Raw genomic sequence first — 22,031 nt, 5'->3', positions numbered from 1 at the left:
GAGCTTTAGCTAATGAGCTCAGCTTAGCTGTAGGTGTGCATGGTGGATAGTCGGAGCTACCAGAAGGTGCTGGATGGTAAGAACCCAGCAGCTCTCTACCTTCATAAACCTGTGTGACACAAAGAAGAAAATACTAACTCTGCATGAGCAAAGAGTTTATTCCCCAGCACAGGGATCGGGCATTTATGTTTTTTTTTACTTGTGTACATGATCTGTATTAATTAGAGTATGTTGGTATTATTATTATTACAAGGGATTTGTTTTCTACGACTGTAAAAAAACAGATTTTTTTTATTATTTTGCCAATAAATATTTCCCATCGCCGCTGATCTAGCAACAGTTTTGTAAGTGGTGTTTAATTCCATACTAACAAATACTAATTGAGTGGTGCCCAGTGTTGCCTATCCTCCCTTCTCTGCTCTCACGACCCCAGGGACTGTTACTTCCTCAATAAAGTCTGCAAGGCTGCACTCTCCCTCAAGGCTCGCTGCCAAGTTCCACTTGGCCTGTTTTTGTAATTAACCGTTTGCAAGTGGTTTGGTACACATAGCAGCACACAATAGCCGTGTTGGCAAACTAGCGAGGCGCTTATTTGTAAAGCTGTGATTTGCCTCTTTCTTTGTTTTTTTTTTTGTCACAATTGTCATTTAAAGATAACACAACAGAAACCAAAATGGAGTAAGTGAAGAAGAGTTAACGACTTAAGGTAATCAGGATCTTAACCCTCAGGACACGGAGGATTTTGGCTGCTTTTTTCCATGACTATGTTTCAACACTTAAACACTTACTCGATTAATCGATTACTAAATGAATCGTCAACTATTTTGATAACCAATTAAACTTTGACTCAACAAACACATAAGAAGACACACCCCCAGGATGTCCATATAAGGAACTGAATTGTGTGTTATTCCCACGGCAAATTACACAAAAAAGAGAACTCATCAGACACTGTCAATTTGTCAATTTAAAGAAAGCTGTCAATCTGTCACCTTATTAATAATTGCCACTTCACTCACATCATCAAGCATGTCACTTTATTCAAATTGTAAAATGCAATTTGAATACACAGAATTATTTCATTATATTTTGTAAAACGATACATTCCAACATATCTAATGTTTGCGTGATATTGAAACAGAACTGTCTGTCTCTCTGTCTGTGTGCGTGACAAATACAAACGTCCTCCTCCTTTACATCTCCCTATCAAAAACATACGTGTGAACTATGGCTGCCTCTGCACATCAGAAAGGACTTTTCTTTCCTTCGCGTCAAAAGCCTCTGCTTCAAAATTCAAATTGCACACCGTGGCAGCCTCCCTTAAGCCTGCGTCCTTAATGAAGTGCACATGAAAAGGGTTATTTTAAGGCGGGTGTTATGTTAAAGCAAACCCACACTTACGCAAACAAACCTGTGTATGCTCGTATTCAATGGACTGGACCTATAGGTGATGTTAAAATACAGACTTCAATTGATTCCTGAAAGGCACCAAACGACATACAAGGTGATACTAATTACCGGTTGCAACACATTCAGACGGTCTCGCGGGCGGCCGAAAACATCTCTCCTCGGATGCCAGGCACAAACAGCTAGCTGCCAGGCTGCCCGAAGAATGCCAGACAAATGGCAGATAGCTGACACAAAGCACAGCAATACAGGGACAGTCTGTCAGACAGCGAGAGGAGAGTTTACCCTGTGAGGCAGCCAGACTCACCAGTCTGCCTGAAAGGCTGCTTAACAATCCAATGATACAATGATACCAAGCATAAACATGCACACAATGCTGACTGGCCAACTCTGCTGTGTGTTTTACTGGAGTAATAGTGACATCTAAATGTAGATTTTTTTTTTTTATTAAACTTTTAGTCACATAAGTAATTAAAATACATTACAAGGCATTGGCCGCTTATACATTTCCATAATTCCACGTGTGCTTAATGTATCCACCAGCTGACTTAACTGTTTTCATGAATGAAATTGTGAAGTTCCATGAATAAATTGTGCTCCAAATGTGTGCTAAGCAGAATTATTTTGGAGGGTACTATTTATTAATTATTCCATAATAGCCTTTCAGCATAATATAAATCGAGTGATCCGAGGGATAACTAGATGTCTTCTCCTTCTTAAGGCTCAGTTTATATCCCTCTGGTGGAAAGGAGCACGGCTATTGATGTTGCAAAGAAACCTAAAAAAAGGGAAAAAAGTTAGACAATAAAATTCACGACAGTATCAGCAAAGCATTTAATGCCGTGTTTCCACTACATCGACTCTCCTCGCCTTTACATGGTTTGGTTGTGTTGCCATTCCAATATAGTACCTCCTCAACGTGGGCGGAGTCATCACATGCAGCCGTGGCTTTGTTGTTGTTTTCAGTGGAACTGAATCATTAGAATCAGTTCAATAAAAAGATTTGTTCAGTACTTCCTCCATGAGTCACGGCAGGGTTTGTTGTGGTGCGATCGCCGCTTTCGGAAGTGCTGTCACTAAATACACCTGAAAAATATTGAGATTTCCTTGGTAATTCTTGGAGATGAACCCACGTTTATTTAGGATTGTTAAGTCTTTTTAACCAATCTACAGTTTGGCATTGTTCGCCTTGATTTTGTGTCGGACGTCTTGCTCGTGCCTAGTAATGGTAATAGTAATAATAGTAGTAGTAGTCATAGTAAATAGTGGTAGAGTTGTTCTTTTTCCTGTCCTGTGATATCAGGAGGGGTAGGAGGAGGGTTACTGCTGCAGGAGCTGGAGAAAAGTTTGAAAAGTGTTAAATAAAGGACCTTATTTGTCCTTTTTGGCCGAACAAATGCACTTCATCCATCAGGCTGTCTGGCGTTGTTGTTTGAGCGTCACACTTGTGGAATGACCTGCCAGCTGCTTAAATTTATTTGCACTTATCTGCAGCTCACCTGTGATGTTGTGAAAACAGGGACTTAAATCTCTGCCATTCGGGGGCAATAAGTTGCCATGACGCCTTTTATGTTAAGACAAAAAAGAAAATTGACATCTGGAAACACAAGGTGTTTACGTAGCTGCCTTGATCGCGACAGGATGTAAGGACCACATCATTAGCTGCGGCCGCGTTCAGCTGAACGGGGAAAATAAACTCTGATAAGGAGCAACTCGGCATAAAGGACGCACGCGTGTTGTTTAAATCGTCGCGCGGTGGCTTTTATAGCAAGGGTGGTGGAAAAGGAAAACAACAGCACAGATGACGGATTACTTTATCTTCAAATACACGCAACGAGATTAGCGCTTTACTTCATTAGCCGGGGATTCACTGTCACCGCTGAGTTCGAACACGACGACGGCGCAGTTTGCAATTTGCTTTTGCATTAACACGGCGCGCTGAGTGATAACTTCATTGAACTGCATAGATAAGTGGCGTGTTGCGTCAGGTACCGAGATCCAACTTTCCCCCACTGTAATTGGACTTGATGATGAATGGCATTGTGGCTCCTAATGTGGCAGTATGGTTTCATCTCACACCTCTGGCTCTCGCTGGCTATTATCTGCGTCCCGTGGGGTTACATTGTGTCTGAGCCTTTGTTGGCTCTGCACAGCGGAGTGGAGGACCTAATCTATTAATCACAGGGTCTGCGTGACCACCCAGCCAGGCTGCTATATCGGATCAGACTGGGCTCCCTTGTGCATACCCCCTAGGGAAGGAGGAAGTGCTGATGTAACATGCAGCTTCACACCTGTCAGACAGTGTTGGGGTTGGAGTGCAGACGGCAAGACACTTATATCTATTTTGTGCCGTGCTTTTCTTGACTCACCCAAAAAAAGAATAGAAAACCGGGTCAGTCCTTTGTCTCTTACTATAGTAGAAGTAATGTTAATCCTCCCCTGGATATTCACGGGGATGAAACAATGATATATATTTTTTATTATTATTGAGACGACACATACTCTTGTGTTTCGGTGAACGTCTGCGTTTGGAAATGTGTTCTGAAGTGTTGCTGAGGCATGAGCGCGGGACTCCTCGCTGCTTCGCTAACTTCTTGACACGAGGAAATTGCATCATTCAAGCAAAAAAGTGTTGAGCTGCCCTTCAGTGTGGCGTCAAATCGGAGAAGGGAAAACAAATGCAGTGCGGTGTCAAACTTTTCTAATTCAGAGTCTGGTTTGTTGTGTTTTTTTTCCACTGTTACTGTATATGTATATGTATATATATATATATATATATGTGTATATATATATATATATATATATATATACATATACATATACATGTCCAAGGTGTACACTGCCTCTCACCCAACGTCGGCTGGAATTGGCAGCAGCTTCCGGATCCCACTCAAAGATAAATAGTGTAGTAAATGGATCAAATGAATTGATTAATAATGGAAATTCAGCCTTACGCTTTTAGCCCTTCTCACCTCGCCTCTTGTGCAGTTCCCTCTGTGTCCAAAAGGGTAATCGGGTATATAAGACAAATAACCTTATAACAAATCAGAACTTCTTCATGACCCCATAGCCCACATCCAGCGTCACAAGGCACACATAAGATTTCTCATCTTCTATCCTAAGCAGTGCAAATAAAATCTGCCACACAAGATCAAACACAAACATTTTTTTTTTTTTTTTTTATTCATATCCACTTCTACAGGGATTGAACAAAAATATATAGGCATTAAAAAGATGATGTTGACTCTGTGAGAGGTGTCAGTAGGAGCAGGATGTGGAGAATTTAAAGAGGACGGGGTTTATCTACCGGCAGAAATGTGATATAATAATAATATAATCATTGTGTTTTGTGACACAGAGGAAGCCTTTTATCTTCTGTGGTGGCGGGTCGTCTACAGTAGCCTGTAAAAGGGACTTATGTTTAGTTGAAGCTAAACAAAAGAGAGACAACCTTTTTGTCTAAACTTGTCATTATGATGTCAAAACTGATGGATACGGAAATTATGCTATCCGTGTTCAAGGTGATCCCTTATAGGCCTTTCTCCCACCATTCTCCATCCAAAACAATCATTTAAATGTGTGTTTTTCCCCACAAAGGTGCTTATTATGAGTGCCACTGGCCAAACATGAGCCGCCAGGGACACAAACACTGTCAGTTGTGTATTTAAATTGCACCAACTTTACCTCCATATGCTTCTAAATCTATGGAATTAGATTTGTGGTTTCCAAACAACACACACACGAAGCAAGCAACACTTGTTGAACCACAACATCAAAATACACCAATTGCAAATAAAATATCGATTTCATCATTCAAAAATATTGTATTTTATTGTTTGAAAATACACTTGCTTTTTGCGCCGAGGTGTTTTGTTTGCGATTCTGCCCATGGGCGGGGCTTAGCAAGCTGCCTGCTTATTGGCTACTGAGTTTCTGATTGGCGACAGCTCAGTGGACCTGAAGTAGAATAGAGTAGTCTTTATTGTCTGGTACAACGATAGTAAGGGTGCTCCCACAGAGCCACCAAGCACCAACCACAAAAAGACAAACAAGATTAAAAAGAGGCATTCTCTTAAAATAGAGACATAAAAGTGTGAAAAGTACAATATACAGAACTGAAATATATACCAGAACTGTGGAAAGTAGTGAAATATAGAAATATGTATATATAAAATGTACACAGAATAGAAAAAATACATGAATAAATAAAAAGGAGTCATGGGCTTGAAGTCGATGTCCGTCTGGAACTCGTTCCCCAAGTTTTCCCCGTCGAAATCTGACAAAATAATTGTAAGTATCTAAAGTTTATAATCTGATAAACGTTAGATACTTAGTTATATGTTCCGGATAGACTGAGCAGTCGCTCCAAAACTCAGTAGCCCCACCCATGGGCAGAGCACAAAGAACAAATCAAATTTTAAACATTTTAAATAAATGCCTTACAAAAACATGCAAATTCCACTAACTCTGGTGCCGCCTACTGACCATAGAAAATAGTGGGTGATAAATAAGAGGGAAGACAGTTGTGCATGCTGGCTGTAGCCATGGTGAAATTTCGTGGAAGCAGCAGTTTTTTTCTTGTTTTTTTTTAACGCAGGCCTATTAATTATTAACTTTGTTGAAATTATGAGGGGGTCCAGTTCATAATAGAAAGTGCTGTAATAGATAGACATAGAAGTCCGTGGTATTTATGGGAGGGTTCAGGGCCTGCAGTGCTGCCGTCCTCTCCCCCTTCTTTTTAATAGTGGTAATAAACTTTAAACAGTGTGTTTCAGTGGAGGTTACTGTGAAGCTGTGCTGGTCAAATTATATTTCACCAAGTTTCTGGGATGTAAAAGTCACCGTCGCAGCTCCAGTGGTGTCTGTATAAATAATAGGATAAGTAAAGTTATATACATGTATACAACTGTTTAATAACCATATTGTTTTTGCTCTAAATTGAGCTCAAAATTACAAAATCATTAAATGTTTAAGATGCATTGACATGAATATTATAACACAAATTTATGTTGCTTTGACATCTATCTATTCGTTTGCACTGAACATTAAAGTGGAAGTGAAGTGGCCGGCATGCTCTGGTTTCCTGTCGGCAGTGAGAGTGTGGGGGGGACAGGAGGAAGAGAGCGTGGAGAGTAGAGGAATGAAGGTCAGTAGGTAATGGCCAGTGCACGAGAGAGGTGAAGAAGAGAGTGCAGGCAGGGTGGAGTGGGTGGAGACGAGTGTCAGGGGTGATGTGTGACAGACGGACGGCAGCAAAAGTGAAATATGGTGTTGTATGGCTTGGAGACAGTGGCATTTCGACCGAGAAGAATACCTTCACTTGCGTGATATCGTACCGGTTTAACGACAACATTGAACACAACACAGCAGCCAGTCTAGCTCCAACCATACCATACCATTCTACTCTGGTTCCCTTAAGGGAAGGGTACCAACGGTTGGGTTATTTTGATACTATTCCTAATGGAAACTTTAAAAATATGTACCTAACTGTACCAAATGGAACCATTCCACTCAGCGGAACCACGCCTTAAAAGACCGTATAAGTGGAGCTGGAGGCGGCAGAGCTGAAGACCCCTGAGGTTTTCGTTGGGAGTGACCAGGATGGACAGGGTTAGGAATGAGCATATTTGAGGGACAGATCAGGTTGAACAGTTTGGAAATAAGGAAAGGAAAGGATCTTTATTTGTCATTATACAACAACTGGTGTTGCATAACGAAATGTCGAGGTCAGATGGAGGGTTGATCAGTAGGAAGAAAGTAGGAGAGTCAAGGTTGAAGTGGTTTGGCCATGTCCAGAGGACGGATAGTGATGATATTGGACAAAAAGATGTTGGAGAAGGAGGAAAAGAGGAAGACCACATAGAAGGCCTTCAACTAATTGTATAGTATAAAAGTATAGTAATATTAAAATAAATGAAGAAATATTATTAAACCATTATTTAAAGTTGTGTCAACCTTGCAAACAATGTGTAGACTCAGGGATGGATTGTGGTTTATTGTTATCAGTTCTCTGGACACGTATCATTAAAACTATTGTTAGTGTAGAGCAAATAACTGAATAGTGAATTCCCGCCTGTAAGCAAAAAGGCAGCGGTTCAGAGTTAATCAGCAGCGTGGATGTGTCATTTGTGTCACATCCTCGCCACTGCTGCTGCTCTCCAGCAGGTTTGCAGCGAGTGCAGCGTTTCATTTGGTGCTCATTACGCACACTGGATAGACCAGAAGACCAAAATCTTCGAGTTATAACTGACGTCTCCATGGCAACACGCCGCCGAATGGGAATGAGGTGAGGTGCGTAGTGTACTTTGCCTTGAGTGCCTGTTCAGATCCAGATGATTCCCCCATCGCTTACTCAGAGACGGGGACTGGGGCCATTTATGGAATCCACCTCCTCGAGCCTCCACCAACACAGTCCAGAGTGTTTTCATGCTTTGTAGCACGGCTCGGGCAACGGAACAGTCACAAGTAATGATTTCATATTCAGAGGATTTGTTGGTTTGATCCATTCCCCCTCCCCCCTTTACCCCAGAGGAGCTCATTCCATCGTCATCGGAAGCCAAAGAGACTTAAAGCGACTTGGTCTTCTCAGCAGCAACACAGACTCAAATCCCATACTTGGTTTTTGTTCATAAATTCTTCCGCCGCGTACACCTGCCGGCAGAAACAAAGACCGAAGCATTTACCCAATTTCACGTCACCTAATGAGTTCTTATTGGCAACAACGTGACGATCAGCTATGAGCGGGAAAAACTCAGTTAAGATCCGTTATTTAGAACTATCAAGGGCCCCTGCTACTGAAATGACCTTTAGACGAAAACTCGGGGCCCCTTATCCGTCTGAATAATTTTAAATGAAGAACAGAGTAAGTCATTACCGAGAGCTGGAGCTGCTTTAATTAACTGATAAATGATGACATAATTACTGCTGCCTCGCGCTTTGTTTTACTGCCTGATTATTTGTATCCGTTGCTTTATTGTGCTATTCGTTATTGTGTTTGATTGTCGAGCTCTCACCTCCAAAAGACATTTTGCTGTCATCACGACATCAAGATAAAAAGAAAGGTATGAGTGAATGTCGTCGTGCGTCATGAAAGACAAATACCTGCGACCTACTTTCACCGCTGTTGAGTGGTACTTTCTGAAAACTAAGCGAAAGTTTACACTGAGGTTGTAATAACCATGGGAACACATTGGGGCGCTAAAGAGGCAACATGCTACGCCCAGGTCCAAGTGTGGCATATATCAAATTAAATATGATTTTTAATGTTTGTGCAAGGTTTAATAACATTTTGAGTTTCGTAAAATCCAAAATGGCACAGTTAGCACAAAATGGCCGACTTCCTGTTCCTGAAAATTCCGGAAAAAAATTTCTCTACTACTCACTGAGTTTGGCCCACTTGTCTTGCCATTATACTATTTTGGGGGCGCTATAGAGCCCTGGAGCTACACATGGGTCCAAGTACAATGCCGCTTTCACACATTTTTGACCTCCATTTCAACCCTTAAAGGAATACTTCACCAATTTGCATTTAGCTTTGTATTACTAGCATAGGGGTAGTATTCTTGCCTCCCAACCTCAGTTTCCCCTGAGTTGAGAAATATCTTCATTATTTTCTTTGTTACGTGCCCTACGCTGACACTTGGTCCTGTTAGCGTAACTGTTAGCAAAGATGGCGGACACTGTTTACATTCTGGGAATGAGGTCCCGCCCCCCTACGAGTGGGTCTAAAAAGTGCGGAATTAGCTTGGGTGTTTCAAGCCTCAGACCAAGCGTCACTGGTGGGCACGTAACAAAAAAAGAATGAAGATATTTCTCGACTCAGGCGAAACTGGGGTTGGGAAGCACCATTTTTCAAAAATGCTACCCCTCTTCTAGTAATACAAAGCTAATTGCAAATCAGTGAAGTGTTCCTTTAAGAGTTTTTAGACACGTTAAACCCCTCAAAAATGCACACATCGGTGGAGAAAATACAAATAATAAGCATCTCAAGGATAACCAGGAGCCTTTGGTCCCATTTTTAGGGTGTTGCCATGGATGCAGATTGTGTCTGATACAGAGATGAAAAACGCTCATCAGTAAACATTTGCCCTGTGGTCACTTGTGTGTTTCGGGAAAAACTTTTTTTTGTTTTTGAAGCCACTGATTTCTCGTCTCAACAAATGGACGCGTGAAAGACGGCGTCTCCTTTCACAGCGCACTTAATGAAATCTTCGCCCAGTGACACTCCCATCAACATCATAATGGGAGCTCTGCTGATCAGTATGTGAGTGTCCCCGAGCTGTGAAAATTAATCTCTCTGGTGGCTAAAGTGCTGATGATGAGATGTGTAAATAAATCACAGGCGCATGTTTATCTGACCTTGTGTGGGCATGTGTGTGTGTGTGTGTGTGTTGTAGCTGGGAAGTGCTGCGGTTCCTGTTGTCAAACCTGCGCTGGTGGATGGAGGAGTTCCGCTTTGACGGCTTCAGATTTGACGGCATCACGTCCATGCTGTACCATCACCACGGCATCGGTAAGACTGGAGTTGTTTACCATTTATCTGTAAATTATAATGAAATAATGTGCATAAAAAGAACTTGTAAATCATTTATTGAGCGTCTCCCAGGAAACATTTGGTTACCATTTCAAAAATATGACTAAATTTGGGTCACATTAGTCTTTAAAACAGGGGTCAGCTTTCTCCAATCAAACTCAGACGTGTTCCGCCCCTTCTAACACTAAATTATTATTTGCCAATTAGTTGTCAAACAGTTGCGCTGCCGCCAGCTTGATGAGTGTGTGTCAAATCAAAGTTCAGACCATCAGATTGGCAGTGCCAGTCATATCACTGAATGGCAATATCCAGTATACAAATCATACATACAGCTCTACTCTTGTGAAGTGACTCAGTGACATGTGGGCAGACAAAATGTCGGCGGTGCATTTGTGATTAATATTTTATTAAACTAGAAAGAAATGCATACAGAAATACAAAAATGCACATGGAGCTCAATTACGTGATATTTTTGTTATGTTTATTGCAAAGTGTGAGTTGTGGATATTGATATTTTGTAAATGTTCCAGCAAAACAAGCTTTTTCCAGTTTGTAAAAACAGGTGTGTGTAACTTAAATAAACCCATATCTACACTAGGGAATATTGTGAAGAAAGAAAAAACATTGTTTATATTATGTTTGTAAATGCATGAAATTCTTCTGATGGATGCGTGAAATTCTATTATTATAAAACTTCAGTCAAGTCATATTTATTTATAAAGTATAGAAAAAAAACAACAACAGGAGGTAAAAAAATACAAAGGGCTAGATCAGACAAGGAAGTCAAAATAAGGCAAAGTACAGATTACCACATTTAAACAGCGGCACACGGGATTAAAAGAAAGATTAAAAAGATTCTGTGAGTTGTTTTGAGGATGAGTAATGTGACCCCGGAGCAGAATAAGCAGTTACGAGATCAGAGAGGACATTGAGTAAGATTATCCAGAGCTTTATGGACCAACAGTAGCATTCTTTTGGGTTTCAGAGAGGAAAAGCATGATTTTAATACGAAACAGATTTGACAATTAAAATGACTTCTTAAACTGATCCCCAACAGACAGAGCCAGTTAATTAACAATATTACCCAGAGTATTTGTGATGCATTTGTGTTGGAATCACTGAGAAGTCTTACATCTAAATTCAGTCCGAGGATACAAAACAAATGGAAATATCATACATATCAAGGACGGATCGCACGTTTTTTATTATGAGGAAAACGCGTGCGTAACAAGTGTGAAGTGTGAACTTAAAGATAGACCTAAAAGCTGTTGAGTGTACAGTAAAAAAAAATGTGGATTATATGTGTGTTATGTTATTATAAAGCCGACGCATAGGTGTTACTTCACAGTGCAACCACAGTGCTGACGATGACAGCAAAGTAAATACTGAAAAAAATCCATGTTCGTATGTTCTCGACGCAGAAATAATATCACAGAAAATGACATTAAATCAGCTGCAGAACTAAAAAAAAAAAAAATACAGCTGCCGACATGAGGATTTTCGAAGTTTTGAGGGCTGGAAAACATGATGAGTGTTGACTGCGTGGGTGTTTAACCCTCAGGCGTGGGCTTCACCGGGGACTACAGCGAGTATTTTGGCCTTCAGGTGGATGAAGACTCTTTGGTTTACCTGATGCTTGCCAATCACGTTCTCCACACCCTCTACCCTGATTGCATCACCGTGGCAGAGGTAAAACACACACACACACACACACACACACACACACACACACACACCGTCAGCATCCACTCACTCTGCAAAGACACTGCCCACAGCTACAATTCATTAAAACCACTTATTAGTTACCTCACTTACGTATTCATAGGTGAGATTAACAAGCAATTTAAGAAGGAAATGGGATGTCACCTCACCCCCCTGGTTTTTTTTCTTTTCTGCTCTGTGATATAGTATTTTTTTTTTTTTTTCCTTTTTATTATGTGAGCGGTGGAGTGGTATTGACGTGATCTCGCTCGAGCCGACTCCTGGGAAAAACACCTGTGCACACAGAGAGAGAAAAATAAGATATGAAATAGTGTGACTTCTCTGCAGGATGTGTCGGGGATGCCCGCTCTCTGCAGAGCGGTGCAGGAAGGAGGGCTCGGGTTTGACTACAGACTGGCAATGGCCATTCCTGACAAGTGGATTCAGGTAAGATGAGTTACTCTTTGAATGTCCCTCTTGTTCTTATTTCCCTTCCCAGCCACCTTTACAGACACGGTTGCCTTAAAATCTATAAAGAAACCTGTGAGAGACAAAGTAGCCTTGTGATGTATTACTCTTACCTAGCTTTGGGCGCTTTTAAGACACTTTCAAGTGTACAGAAATGTTTCAGGATCATGTCTGTTGTGCACTGTTCTGCACTGGTGTAACAAGAACGGACAGCAAGGCTCGATACACAAAGCAATGAATGGCAAGATGCAGAGAGATGAGCGGTCCAAACATTGTCGACTGCCTTCTGAACTGTCGGGAGTTCGCGAAAACTCTAAAGATTAGAAAAACGACACAGGCCTGAACCGTGTATTTAATTCCAATCCAATAGCGTGAATCCTGATTTAAGCCGATAGTTTTCAGTTTTAAAGACCCGCGTCGTAAAGTTATTCAATTGATGTTTTTTGTATGAAGTTGCTTTATACGACTCGGAATTTGAAATTGCATTATACGTCTTCTACGATGATGACAAACCAAACGTAATGCTGCTCTCAGGCCGTGCGCTCTGGTCACAATTGTATTGTGTCACGATACATGGGTGCAGATTCAATTCTGATTTATTGCAATTCTGCCTGTGTTGCACTTCAATAGTATCAATAATTACATTTAGTTTTCTTTCTTTCTTTTTTTTTTTAAACCACATTGTAATGATACATCTTTGTAATCTTTGTAAACCACATCTTTGTAAACCACATTGTAATGATACAATAACGCACAAGTCACGTTCCCACGTTAGTCTGACGTTTATCTAAATTGAACGGGACAGTGGTTCATACAGAAGCCAGCAGAATGGTTTTTTAACTGCTACATTTAGCTGCTCCGCTAATAATAAAATAAATGGCGCCAGGTGAAGTAGAAAATAAAGTGTTTTTTGTTTTTTTCCTACACTGATGTTCCTCTGTTTGCTGTTTCTATAAGGATAATATTTAGTCTTTCACGCTTATGATGCAGCATATCCTGGTAGGGGGGGATATGATGATCGAGTTTCTCACTCTCGTATTTGAATTTCCTACAGTAAATACATGTACATCTTGGAGAAATGTAAAACATAATTGTCGTTCTGGAGAAAGAGGCATGACATATCTCCATGTACGTGGTCTCCTGTTGTGTTTCCGTGTCAGGACACTAAAAGCATTAGCCGTACGTGTCCATAATTAGCTTTTTCCCGTCGATCAGAAATGATTTAAATGTATACATTCACTTGATGTGAGTGTGAAGGTTGCCGGTGCTTTGATTGTGTTAACATGAAGGGCATCTAAACACGGATCCAGGAGGAAATTTCTTGTGATTATTATTTGATTTTCTTTTTTTTTCGGAAGTGGAGCGTTTGAATAAGCCGACTGTCGCTCTTGCATTTCACTTCAGTTCATTATTCAGTCTGAAATGTCTGTCCTTGGGGAACTTTTAAAGGATGCGACAGAAAAAGTTATTTCCTTTTTTTTATATATTGAATTCAAAGCCAGAGCCCAACAAAAACAGATCCTCGTCCTCGCGTCATCCTCCTCCACACAGGGGAAATATAGAGAATAATTTTTTTCCCCTCTAATGAATTAAAGAAGAAAATGACCAATTGTTTTTTTTTTTGTCCCTTTTTGATTTAATATAAGTTTTAATTGAAGTGAACTGAGTTTTCGATTAATGCTTTTCATTAAATGGCACTAGAGCATGACAGTTTATCGCCGTAAAGCCTGGACAGTCATTGCAGCGCGAGTTCCCTTGACCAGATTTCTGTTGCTTTTCAGACTTCAATGAGCCTTTCAACTTAAGTTGATATTTTGAAAGTCTAATTGCATTTGAACAGAGTTGAAATAGAGAGTGATTTGAACTTCCATTTTCTTTTTTCTCTTCACTTTTAATCCTATTTTTCTTCTGTAGTCGTACAAATTTGAACATTATTTAACACGTTCACCACGTTTTCCTTTCTTTGTTTGGAGGAGTGTGTAAACACTGTCGGGCGAAGCAGTTTTCTGTCTCATTTTTAGTGGTTTATTTTAGTGTTTTCCCCCTGTTTTGTGAAGGTTAGCGTCAGTCACAGTAATGTGTCCACACTGTAGCACAGAGAAGAAAAACCCCAGAAGAAACAGGACAAAAAGGAAGACGGTTTGTGGCTTTAAGCTCATTTTCACTCAAAACACTACTTCACACAGTAGCAGCAGCGGTGACTCATCTCACACACATAAATACCAGGAAATAACATTAAAGGTGATATATGTAAGTTGTGTATTCTACAAAGTCATAAAACGATTATGACGTGACACCAGAGTTTTGCGGGAATAATGTTAAACTGAAATACTGGCTTCCCTGAAAACAATGGTACAGCCAAGTATATTTGTAAAATAAATGTTCCTTCTCTGGGCCGTAAAACTGCGTTTATGTTCTGGTCTGTCGTGTCACATACTGTACATAAACACGGCTCATAGCGCTTCAACAGCCAGCAGCGCGAGCAGAGAGCTGCTCAGCAACGTAAATACTGAACGATACTGGAGCTGAAAAATCCTCAGTACCTTTCTCAAAAACGTCTCGACCAGAGGAGAAGAAAAACAAGCAGAGATGCGTTTGAAATACAAACGTCTGAAAGCGTCTATCTTTCACTTTTAACCCTTAGTGCTCACACGTTGCGGTTCTGTGCCACAAGGGCACCCATGATAATTTGGCGTAGGAATAATACACAACTCCTTATATGGACATCCTGGGTGTGTGTGTTTATAGGTCACATATTCAGGCTTTTAAAAAATGTGTTTTTTCCGTAAACATAGAAATGGAAAAAAGCAGCCAAAATGCTCTGTGTTCTAAGGGTTAATTTACATTTTTACAGTACATTTTACACTGGGGGCTGTCCGCACAGATACAAATATAGGTGAAAAGTTTTTAATCGGGTCGCCGTTTCATCCACGCGCGTTTTGGAAAAACTGAATTTGAAATCTCAAAACGCCACCCGTGTGTGTTTTCGTGCAGTTTTGCCAACTCTTCAGTAAAGAAACTAGCTATAGGCCGTCCTAAAAGTCGCTAAATGATGTCATCACCTAATTTGCATAATTGGCTATGTGTACGTATTAGTAATGGACACTGTAGAAGAGTGAAATAATGTCACGGGAGAGGCAAAAAGTGAGTAAAAAAAACACCCTAAATATGTCTAGAATTACAAATTGACTTTCTGACGTCGATTCTTGTTTTGTTTTTTTGTCACAATTCCAACTTTATCCGGACTTGTGACCCAAAAGAGGAGTTACTTAGATTTTGTTTCATAGTTTTTAGTTTTTCAGTGCAGTGATTTATTGTAGACAACGGCTAACCCGAAAAAGTCGCTAGATTTGTCGCTAGTCCCTGTTGAATACTCGCTGATATCTGACCGTTGACAACCACCCAACAACTTTGGGAAAATGATGATGTCATGGACTCACCCCTTCGAGAAAAGCTTTATTTAAAAAAACAAAACAAGACCGCGCAATGCTCAATGTTTTCCTCAATGTTTCGGGTGTAGCATTGTTACAGCACCACCTACCCGCCTGGCATATGTACTACAGCTTTTATAGGCGTTTTTGTGCCGATGAAGATATTTCCTGTAGCAGACTTTTTCAAGACGATGAAAAAGATCGTTTACGTTTCGTTCCGGATAGGGCGAAAATCATTGACCCTCTTAAATCACAAGCACATTTTGTTTCCTGGTGCGGTGATCAATATTGTACAGAATCCAAGCTTTTATCCGGCACAGAAGGCCGTCTTTATTCATTGCCACGATTCTTTCCCCACTGCAGCGTCTGAAAATGACATTATTTCATCTCTCTCTCTTTACTTTGCATACTGATAGCTGCAGCAAAGCGAGAGCAGGATATCTTTTATGTAAATACCCCGAATATGACTTTAAAGTGGTTTTAATTAGCGGCGCGCGCACACACACACACACACACGCCGCATCAAGACCTTCTCACTGCTCTTTGTGTTAAACTCTTACATCTCATATATAATTGACAAAAGCATTTCACTTGGGCAAACATGGTGGTTTTAATTTAGAGGATGTAGATTTGTAATTGAAGTCAAATAATTAAAATAGTGTTCCATGCAAATATGAAGAATTTAAACACTAGAATTTACCTAACCTAATTTAAAAAAAAAAAGAAAAGTCTTCACATGGCCTAATAACAGGAAGAGTAACTTTATTGTCAAACTTGTAATGTTACAAAAACAACCTAAATATTTAATATCACTGCTAAGAGTACTTTGTAATCATGACTGGCAAACAAGATGATGCTCTTGAGTGAGATGTTAGCGTCCAGCTTTCGCTCCAGACTGGATGGGAAATTTCTGGGCGCCAAATATCCTCCGTCCTTCCACAACAACTGCTGAAGCACCCTTTAGCGCCGCACTTCAGCCCCAACTGCCACTGTGAAAGTACTTAATGGCCCACGATGGGAAAACATTGGTTATAACTGTGCAGCCATCGGGTATAAAAGTCCATATCTGTTTGATGTTGAAGTACACGGAAGACGCGTGCGTTTATAGTCAACGTCCGGGGATATATAAAGGTTATAAATATGAACAAAGTGTTTGTTGTTGGGGGGTTTTTTTTGGTTTGTTTCGGGAAAGTTTTCTTGTTCTTTGCTCTCTGCACTGATGACGCCAACATTCTGCTGTATGTGTTAAGTCTTGTTCAGCAAAGGGTTTTTTTGGAGCCATTTTCTGCCTCCTCTAAAAAAAAACTTGGATAAATCTACTGTACTGGTATCAGTACATAAGTCACAATTTGTTTTCTTGGCCCCTTTGGTGTTTTCTTCAAAGTCTGCATTAATAAAAATGCCACCCATTCATCATCATCAATATGCCACAGTGTTTTGTGTTAGTTTTTTTCTTAAATCAGCAAATATGAGTTTAGAAATATGTTTTTGGAGAAGGAGACCGGCAGCTGTTATCTCTGGGGACGACGCGTCCGTCTGTTTGATTTTGCATTGTTTTCTTTTACTGTATATGTATGTGTGTATATTTGCTCACTCGTCTGCTCGGGACCAGGTTTTGGTCTCCGTGAGGACAACTGGTCCTGAGCATAGGCAGGCTAATGAGGTCGAAACATTTCTGTTCAAGTTTAGGCCTAATATGTGAATTCTGGTTAAGTTAAGTTAAGTTAAGTTAAGTTAAGTTAAGTGGTTATGGTTAAGGTTAGACATACAGTTGTGGTTCGGCTGTTCACGGCTGGGTGAGGATATTTTGTGAGGACAATTTACCGGAAACTACTTATTGTCAGAGAAAAACTTATAATTCGAACTTCTTCAAATTAGCAAATCACAAAGGCCTCTGTGTAACCCTGGCAGCCATAATTTGTCTGTCGAGTGTTCCTCATTATATCTTTGTTGAACCTAACTGGGGCAGAGGACCGATAACTCAACTACGCAGTCCTCCCCAAGGTCGACTCTCGAGGACCTGACTTCGCTCCTTTGCCCCTTGTCTCCCAAACTTAATGCCGTGTTTCCACTGGCTCGCCTCGCCTCGCCTTGGCACGGCACGGTTATACCTGGTACTTTTTTTAGTACCTCCTCTGGCGACGGTTCCAAACGAGCTGAGCTGATACGACACGTGACGTCGCCGGACTGCAAGAGACATGAGCAAAAGTCCGACGCGGGAATCAAGCCGAATTATGCCAAAAGTGTAGATTTAAATGTGGGCGAGCTGCTGGGAGATTTTGACAGTTTGAAAAGATTTAACAATCCTAGAAAATGTGGGTTAATCTCCAGCAATTACCAGGGAAATATGTAACATCGCAATATTTAACAGAGCAGTCTGGTGTATTTAGCGACAGCACAGCTGATCGTGTGTGTGTGCGTGTAAAACAAAGTCACGGCATTCAGACAGGACACTTAAGTCAACGTTCTAAAAGCCTTAACAACAATTCAAAAGTCTGCGTTTTATACCATCTCTTATATGCCATGTCCAGCCTTCTAAACGTCCTGACCTCTGACCTTTCCCATGAAAGGGAAACACCATAAAAGTGTTGTTTCAGGGTTAGGACTTGGGTTTCAGGGTGAGTTTTTGAATTGACTTTAGGTTCAGGGTTAGATTTAGGCATTTAGTTGTAAGGCTTGAGGTTATGGTCATAAATTTTGTCTGTGGGTGTCCTCATAGCGTTCTGTACAAGAGTCTGTGTGTGTGTTAAGATGTAATCATGTACTATTAAGACTAAGTGAGTCCAAAGAATGAGGTTTTCTGTTGTAACATCTTCCTACGCTGCCCTGCACTCGCCATATTCCGGGTAAAAAAAAAAAAGGCAGAGCAAAAGCGCGTGACCTCGGCACCACATGCGTGCTCTTGCACTACGGTTTTGTGTGTTTCTCGATGGGGGGAGTCTACGCATCGTTAATCAAGTCTGTACATCACAGCAGTGGGTTTTACTCTGCAGTGAGGGATGGAGGGAACAGAACAGAAGGGCAGAAGGAGGGATAGTCCCAGACTTGACCTTCCTTGGCGATGCTTGCACTGGCAGTGGCAGTGGCAGTGCCGCACTGCTGAGAACCAGCCTCCTTTCACGGGATTATCCTCAGGATAGTTGTTTTTTAACAATATTTAGATGCCTCTTCTGGTCGTGTGTTTTCCCTTTTTTGTCAATTAAACGCGCCGCTTCCTCGACGAGGCGCGATGCCGCGCGAATCGTCCGATCAAAGCGAGCGCGCGGCCAAATTCATGTAGGCAGGCGTTCGGTGGAGTCGGTGGAGTGCACTCGGGGCTCGCCTCGCCTCTTCTCACAGAGTGTCAATTAGGGAGGGATTTGAATGGGCTGAAGTGGAGCCTCCAGTGAGGTGTGTGTGTGTGTGTGTGTCGCGGGGACGCAGTGAAGACAGGGATTCAGCGAGATAGACAGACATGCAGGAGGAAACAGATGGAAAGAGAGCCGTTTGAGCTTATTTATAGTTTCGCACGTGTGCGTGAATGAACTGCTCTTGGCTCCTCGGGGCCTCATGCTGTGCTGCGACCCCTGCATGACTGATTGATGTGACTCATTTGCTGGCTGCGGAAGACTAACAGGCTTTGTAAAAAAAAACACACAAAAAAAAAATCAAGATATCCTAATGAGAGGATCAGATGAGGCTCAAGTTTGGATGATGTGATCGGGCTGTGAGCATAAAATGCTGTCACTTCTAATGGATCATTTCACAAAAGCCCTCTAATTTAACAAGCACGCTTCCCTCCAGCTACAGTAAATTGCGTTGTAATTGAAACAATTAGAGGCGGCGGAAGCGGAGAGCTCGCCGGTCGCGGCTCGGATTGGAAGAGGGCAATGCAGAGAATTTTTCTGGCATCCCTCCGTTTCTCCGTCCAACTCCTCTGACCTCGGAGTCAAATGCCTCCGTTTTTTTTGCTCCGTTTTTTTTTTCCATTTAATTTAATTAAAATATCAGCCGGCCCGACTCTCTCTCGCACCCTAATTTCTGGGGGGGAAATAAAATCAATTTGCGGTTCTTGAACACTCTGTCGGTCATATACTGGAAACACTTTCAATTAGAATGATTTAATAAAAAGTCCGGCTTCTGGTAAGCAATGACGGACAACTGCTTTTATGTCGGCTACTTCCTGCTCCTGCTGTTGAGAAAAAGGGGAGGAAAAGGAGACCCTCACATAACCCTGACCCCTCATGTGTAGAATAATAACAATAATAATAATAGTAACTAGAAATGTATTTAAAATCCCTCAAACTGTCGTAAGTTTTGACAAAAATAGGAAATAGCTGTAGTTTGCACATGCATAGAAGAAATAGTGTTTCTGTGAGGGATCAGGTAGCGCCCTGTGAGGTCCCTGTTAAGCGGCGGTGCAGGACTGAGACGGCGTAGGCGCCTTCAGCTTCTACAGGAGAGCTCAGAGGCCTCCTTTCAACTCATCCAATCTCCTGACGGAGAAATCTGAGTGGGCATCAAAGTTCATTAATCTCTAAAACTGTGGAGGAAAAAAAATAAATAAATAAAGAGACAGCGGCATCGGGGTCGATCCGTGGGATTTAGCTCTCGTACACCTTTTATTCTCCGTTCGCCGTCTGGGGACAGACGTGTGAGGAGAGGACGTCCCCATGGCAACGCAGACTCAACTCCGCAGTGGGTGTTTGCAAACACTTGAGAAGCAGGAAGCCGGACAGAAGTAAAACAGGAGCTAAATGCGAAAAAAAAACCAGACCGTCCGAGCGCCGCGTGATGCAGCAGAGGCGGCTTTTAAATCCGTCATGTCAGAGCCAGGGAGATGACCTCATCCTGCACCGCTACATCCTCTTCTTTTTATTATTTTTTTATTCGGGCTCTGGCTAATTAATCTGGGCACTCTGGTTGGCTCCTGACAGCAGGCTTGTAAAGTAAGATTTGTGCACTGCTCATTATCATTGATGAAGTGGACTGTCAGCGGCGCCAGGAAGCTCGGCTGGTCGGGGCTGATGTGGGTGAGCTGCTGGGAGAGGGAAGTCGTCAACCCAGTCACTCCTGTCTCCGCTCCGACAGTCGCACTGCCGGATTAATTGCTCCCGGACCACTTTTGCGGTTGAATTGAATTGTAATGATTCATAAGGAAGTGTAAAGTGTCTGATTGTAGGTGGATGTGGAGGCGGCCGGGATGATCTCCGGGGGACTTTCTACTAGATTCACTTGTTTGGCTTTTATAACTGAAATTCGGGAGGAATTACACTAGCATTTTGGCAGGATTTATTTTATTTTGCATCTCCGTTGAGCCGCGGGAAAGAATTTTCTTATTAAACTTTATATTAATGTTCAATTTAAAGTGCAGTGCTGTATTGGAATATCATGCATTTATAATATGTTACAGTTCTGCATTAAATAACTATAAAAAATGACAAGACGGACCCATTTTGTTGAGTGGTGTACTTATATAAGCCAAGGCTTCTCCAACACTCAGGGTAATTGGTAGAGTTGAATAAGTATATACATACTAAGTGTGTAAAGAGGAGAGCAGCTGTGAGGTACGGTTTGGAGACGGTGGCGCTGTTGTCGTTGGGAGTCTCCAGAGGGTGAGACACCTCGGGTTATGTAAGAGGTGGTTGAGATGGTACTGGGCGAAGGATGATGAAGATGTCGCTGCCGGGGCAGGAGGACCAGAGGAAGACCACATAGATGTTGTGTAGGAGGACAGTTGGTGTTGAGGGACACAGGAGAGAGGACAAAAACCCTGTTTGGTCTTTATACTTAAGGCAAGGGCCTTGCTTTATGGCAGCAGCCATCTTGTGCCGCTATGTTACCACAGCAACCCGGAAAGTAGTGTTGTAGTACCAGAGACCACCTTTTGAAGGTCTCGGTGAATCGTATCGCTTCAGGTACAACCAATAACTTGACTCATTTATCGTTTGAAATGTTCACCCCTCCCGCCCCCTTTCACACGCCCCCCACAAAAGTGCATGTGAGTGACAGGAGAAGAGGCCGTGAGAAGATGTCAGCCAACTCATCTTTATTAAAATTTGGTTACCTGATCCACAAAGACTTTTTGTGCATAAATACCTCCAAAAAAAACACAGTGCAACGTGTAAATTCTGCAAAGCGACACTAACGGTCTTGGTCTTACACTAACCCTCAGTCTTGGTCTTGTCTCGGTCTCGATCCTCAAAGTCTTGGTCTTGTCTCGGATCCCTCAAAGTCTTGGTCTTGTCTCTCTGATCCCTCAAAGTCTTGGTCTTGTCTCTCTTGATCCTCAAAGTCTTGGTCTTGTCTGATCCCTCAAAGTCTTGGTCTTGTCTCGTCTCCATCCCTCAAAGTCTTGGTCTTGTCTCATCCCTCAAAGTCTTGGTCTTGTCTCATCCCTCAAAGTCTTGGTCTTGTCTCGTCAAAGTCTTGGTCTTGTCTCGGTCTCGACCCCTCAAAGTCTTGGTCTTGTCTCGACCCCTCAAAGTCTTGGTCTTGTCTCGGTCTCGACC

General features: G+C 41.8%; 1 protein-coding gene across 1 annotated transcript in view; it reads left to right on the top strand.

The window, feature by feature from the left end:
• The window catches only part of gbe1b (glucan (1,4-alpha-), branching enzyme 1b), a 115,702-nt gene that overhangs the window by 38,173 nt on the left and 55,498 nt on the right, over positions 1 to 22,031 (top strand). Inside the window, exons 8-10 of the mRNA XM_044032060.1 lie at positions 9,804 to 9,919; positions 11,502 to 11,629; positions 11,990 to 12,088. Of these exons, the coding sequence (XP_043887995.1) occupies positions 9,804 to 9,919; positions 11,502 to 11,629; positions 11,990 to 12,088 (343 nt within the window). The remainder of the gene's footprint in view (positions 1 to 9,803; positions 9,920 to 11,501; positions 11,630 to 11,989; positions 12,089 to 22,031) is intronic.

The sequence above is a fragment of the Solea senegalensis genome, linkage group LG8 (assembly GCF_019176455.1).
Source record: "Solea senegalensis isolate Sse05_10M linkage group LG8, IFAPA_SoseM_1, whole genome shotgun sequence".
In the NCBI taxonomy this organism is placed as follows: domain Eukaryota; kingdom Metazoa; phylum Chordata; class Actinopteri; order Pleuronectiformes; family Soleidae; genus Solea; species Solea senegalensis.
This window is presented reverse-complemented; position numbering and strand designations above follow the sequence as displayed.